General features: G+C 32.9%; 1 protein-coding gene across 1 annotated transcript; it reads left to right on the top strand.

Moving 5' to 3' along the window:
- The first annotated feature begins 2131 nt into the window (after positions 1-2131).
- On the top strand, positions 2132-3094 carry LOC107058668 (uncharacterized). Its single transcript, XM_015304661.1, has 2 exons — positions 2132-2482; positions 2798-3094. Exons 1-2 carry the CDS (start codon positions 2132-2134, stop codon positions 3092-3094), a joined length of 648 nt encoding a protein of 215 aa, XP_015160147.1.
- Positions 3095-3611: the final 517 nt, after the last annotated feature.

The raw sequence follows: 3611 nt of genomic DNA, 5'->3' as shown, positions 1-3611 counted from the left end.
TGTTAACCACTTTGTTTTAAACACTAAGTTTGCGATGAAAAAAATGATTGAGCCATAAATAAATCCAAATTTAAATAATACACATCTACTAAATTTCGTAGCTTTAGTCCAATCATTGATGTGGGAAAACTGTTATAGCTCGTAAATACAATGAAGTTTTTCACAATAATTGTAGCCTGAAGAAAATGATCATGTCTGATAGGAAATAGACTTATGAATCATGGAAGAATCTCTCCAAATACCAAATGATGATTGAATAGTAAAAAGATTGTGAAATAGCATGTGTGAGTTGAAATTTGAGTAGGGATTATAGTAAGGATGATATTGAGAGGGACAAAAGGTGAAACACCATCTTCAAGTCCATCTCGCCGTTTAGCTAATGCCCACTCTTGTTTGTGAGTGTTCCGGTGTCCCCCTAGTGCATGTGAAGTAGAGAATTCTTTTTTGCAGAAGTTGCAAATTGAAAACCTTAGCCTTCAAGGAACATCTCTACTTGGGTATGCCTCACTGGAAGAATCACAAATGTAAGCCGGAGTTGAATTAAAAAGATTGAGTTTAAGAATTGAACAACTATATATATATATATTTTTTTTTTTTTTTTTTTTTTTACATTTTAACTAAATGAAATGAAAAATCTTTTTGCGAAAGGCAAGCACAAACAAAGGTGCACAACAGGGCAATAGCAGAAGAAAATCCAAATCTAAACTTCCCCTTCTATTTGAACCTAGAGGAGACAATCTAATTCAAGCACAACCAATGTTTGGGGCAACAAACAAATTACCAAAATAAAAATACAAGGAAATATTAAAACAACAATGTCAGACACCAAGACATGACGAATTTGAGTTTTCAACATCTCCTAGTAGATCTATTTGCTTTTCATTATTTGAGTTTCTTATTCTTATTTTTTTTTAGTGTGAACATATGAGAAATACAAATAAAAAAGTGTGAATGAAGCATAAGAATAAAGTAAAAAAATAATTTAAAATTAATTTTTTGTGGCTATGTTGTAATTTATTTTTTTGTATGAAAATAATAATATTGGGGCATGCATCTATGATAAATTTTACAAGACAATGGGTGAAAAAATAAATTTGACCATCAAAATAATAAACCAAAATTAGTCGTTGAATCAAAGATGTAAAAAAATTCACAGTGAGAAGGATAAAATATAACCCTATATATATGGATTGTTATTTTTTAATAAAATATCAAAAAATAAATAAATTAAACCCATTAGACAAAAAGGGTAAATCTGGGTCATTTATGTAACAATATGGGTATATATGAATCACTTTTTAGCGAGGGATATATCAACTTAAATCATAAACTTGGGGGACATATAAGACCCCTAGATTCTTTCAAAAGTTTGGTCAAACTAGTTTTAAATTGACATTTTATATTAAACTAATTCACTAATCATCATTCATTTGATTATCATGTGAAAAAAGAACCACATATTTCTATGACAATTCTATTTAATTTTCTAGTGATCTAATACAATTTATATAATTAATTAACTTTTATTGTATTTCATTTACTTCCTTCCACAACTATTTTCCCAAAACAAAAGGTTTAATTATAAGGATTTAACTCATATAGGTAAGTAAATAACAACCATATCTAAAATCTGATTCTATAAGAAAATTTGGAATAAAACTTATTATGTTTCCAAATGAACTAGGAAATATGGTAGGTCATGTGTATGTATATTTAATATGGTCATTACATCTGATTCCAACACAAATTAGGAATGCCATTAATTAGTTTCCCAATGAACTAGGAAATATGGTAGTCCATCTCTATGTATATTTCATATTGTCAATATATATTTGTTTTCCAAAATAATTTAGGAATGCAATTTATTATTTTTCCAAATGAACTATACGATATAATAGGTCATCTTTATATATAGTTCAATGCCACTCAAACTTATTATACACTATCCAAACAATTGCCTTCTATTGAGGGCAATCAGAGTAACCCACAAAGCCATAAGAGGATTTGTCCTTACTTATGAGCTTGTATCCCTCAAGGGGACCACAGGTGCTAGAGAAAACCTCTTGAACAAGTGGTTATGTGACTTGTTAGTTAATGTTTTAAACATACATGCATACTTGCTGGAGTGTGCATGTATGTTGGAAACATCAACCCACAAGTAACGAAACTACTTGTTCAAGAGGTTTTCTCTAGCACTCGCGGTCCCCTTGAGGGATACAATCTCATAAGGAAGGACAAGTCATCCTATGGTTTTGTTGATTACTTTGATCGCCGATCAGATGCACTTGCTATTGTGAGCCTCAATGGAAGGCAACTGTTTGGACAGTGCATAGAGGCTACAGATACCACATTGTTTGTGTGTTTTTCAATATACATGACTAGCTGCTCAGATGCAAGAGTGATGTGGGAACAGAAGGACTACGGATGCAATGCTTGCATAGCCACCATCATACTATATGAATCAACGAGTACATCCGTGGCTGTGCTGAACCAATGCTTGCGTAGCCAACATCATATAGTATAGTGGTGGCTATACGAACATTGCTTCTGTGCAGCCACTGATGTACTATTAGTTGTTGATTCTCAATAAAAGCAACTTGTAAACACCTGTTGTTGCTGATTCATTGTTCTATTTCATGTCTATTCTCAGTTTTTCAGCTTCCTTTAATACCATCAAAATGTATTGGATCTATAGTTTGAATTCTGTTTGGGAATTAAGGTTTTAATTTCTTTTTGCAAAAAAAAAATAGTGTTTATAGATTATTTTATTCTAAGATTATATTTCTCTTGCATGAAGAATAGACAAGAACGCAATCAAATTAGGAAGTTGACTACCTATTCAGGAGATATAATTGACACTGCAGAAGACATTGAAGCAGAAACCATTAAATTTTATAGGCAATTTCTAGGATCATCAAACCCTGTGTTATCAGTAGTAAGGAGAGATATAATGAGCAGTGGACCAAGACTAACAAGAACACAACAGTTGGAGCTAATAGCACCAGTCACAAAGGAGGAGATAATATCAGCGCTAAAAGAGATCAATGATCAGAAGTCACCTGGGGATATGGATACAATGCCCTTTTCTTTATAAAGGCATGGCCAATAATAGGCAAAGATATAATACAAGGCAACACAAGAGTTTTTCAGTATAACCGAGATGTTCAAAGCTGTGAATTGCACATCTATAATACTGATACCCAAAGTCCAACATCCTAATACCATTGGAGAATACAGACCCATCTCATGTTGCAGTGTTCTGTACAAAATCATATCTAAGGTAATCACTGGGAGATTGCAAAAGGTGATGGATTACTTAGTGGATAATAGTCAAGTTGCATTTTTACCAGGAAGGTTCATCCAAGATAATATCTTATTGACTCATGAGTTGGTAAAGGGCTATGGAAGGAAAGGAATTTCGCCAAGATGTATGCTGAAGATCGATATGCAGAAGGCATATGACTCACTTGAGTGGGATTACTTAGAGCAGATAATGGTCCAGCTAAGCTTTCCCGCACAGTTCATAAAGTGGACAATGACATGTCTCAGAACTGTGTCCTACTCAATAGTGATCAATGGTAAACAAACGAAGCCATTTGATGCCAAAAGGA

The sequence above is a fragment of the Solanum tuberosum genome, unplaced genomic scaffold (genome assembly GCF_000226075.1).
Source record: "Solanum tuberosum cultivar DM 1-3 516 R44 unplaced genomic scaffold, SolTub_3.0 scf00594, whole genome shotgun sequence".
Classification (NCBI taxonomy): Eukaryota; Viridiplantae; Streptophyta; class Magnoliopsida; order Solanales; family Solanaceae; genus Solanum; species Solanum tuberosum.
The sequence above is the reverse complement of the archived record's forward strand: the minus strand, read 5'-3'. Positions and strand labels throughout refer to the sequence as shown.

Coding starts and splice junctions, on each gene's coding strand:
- LOC107058668 (XM_015304661.1), top strand. CDS start 2,132: ATGTATGTTGGAAACATCAACCCACAAGTAACGAAACTACTTGTTCAA. Junction 2,483..2,797: donor CAACGAGTACATCCGTGGCT/GTGCTGAACCAA, acceptor TCTTGCATGAAG/AATAGACAAGAACGCAATCA.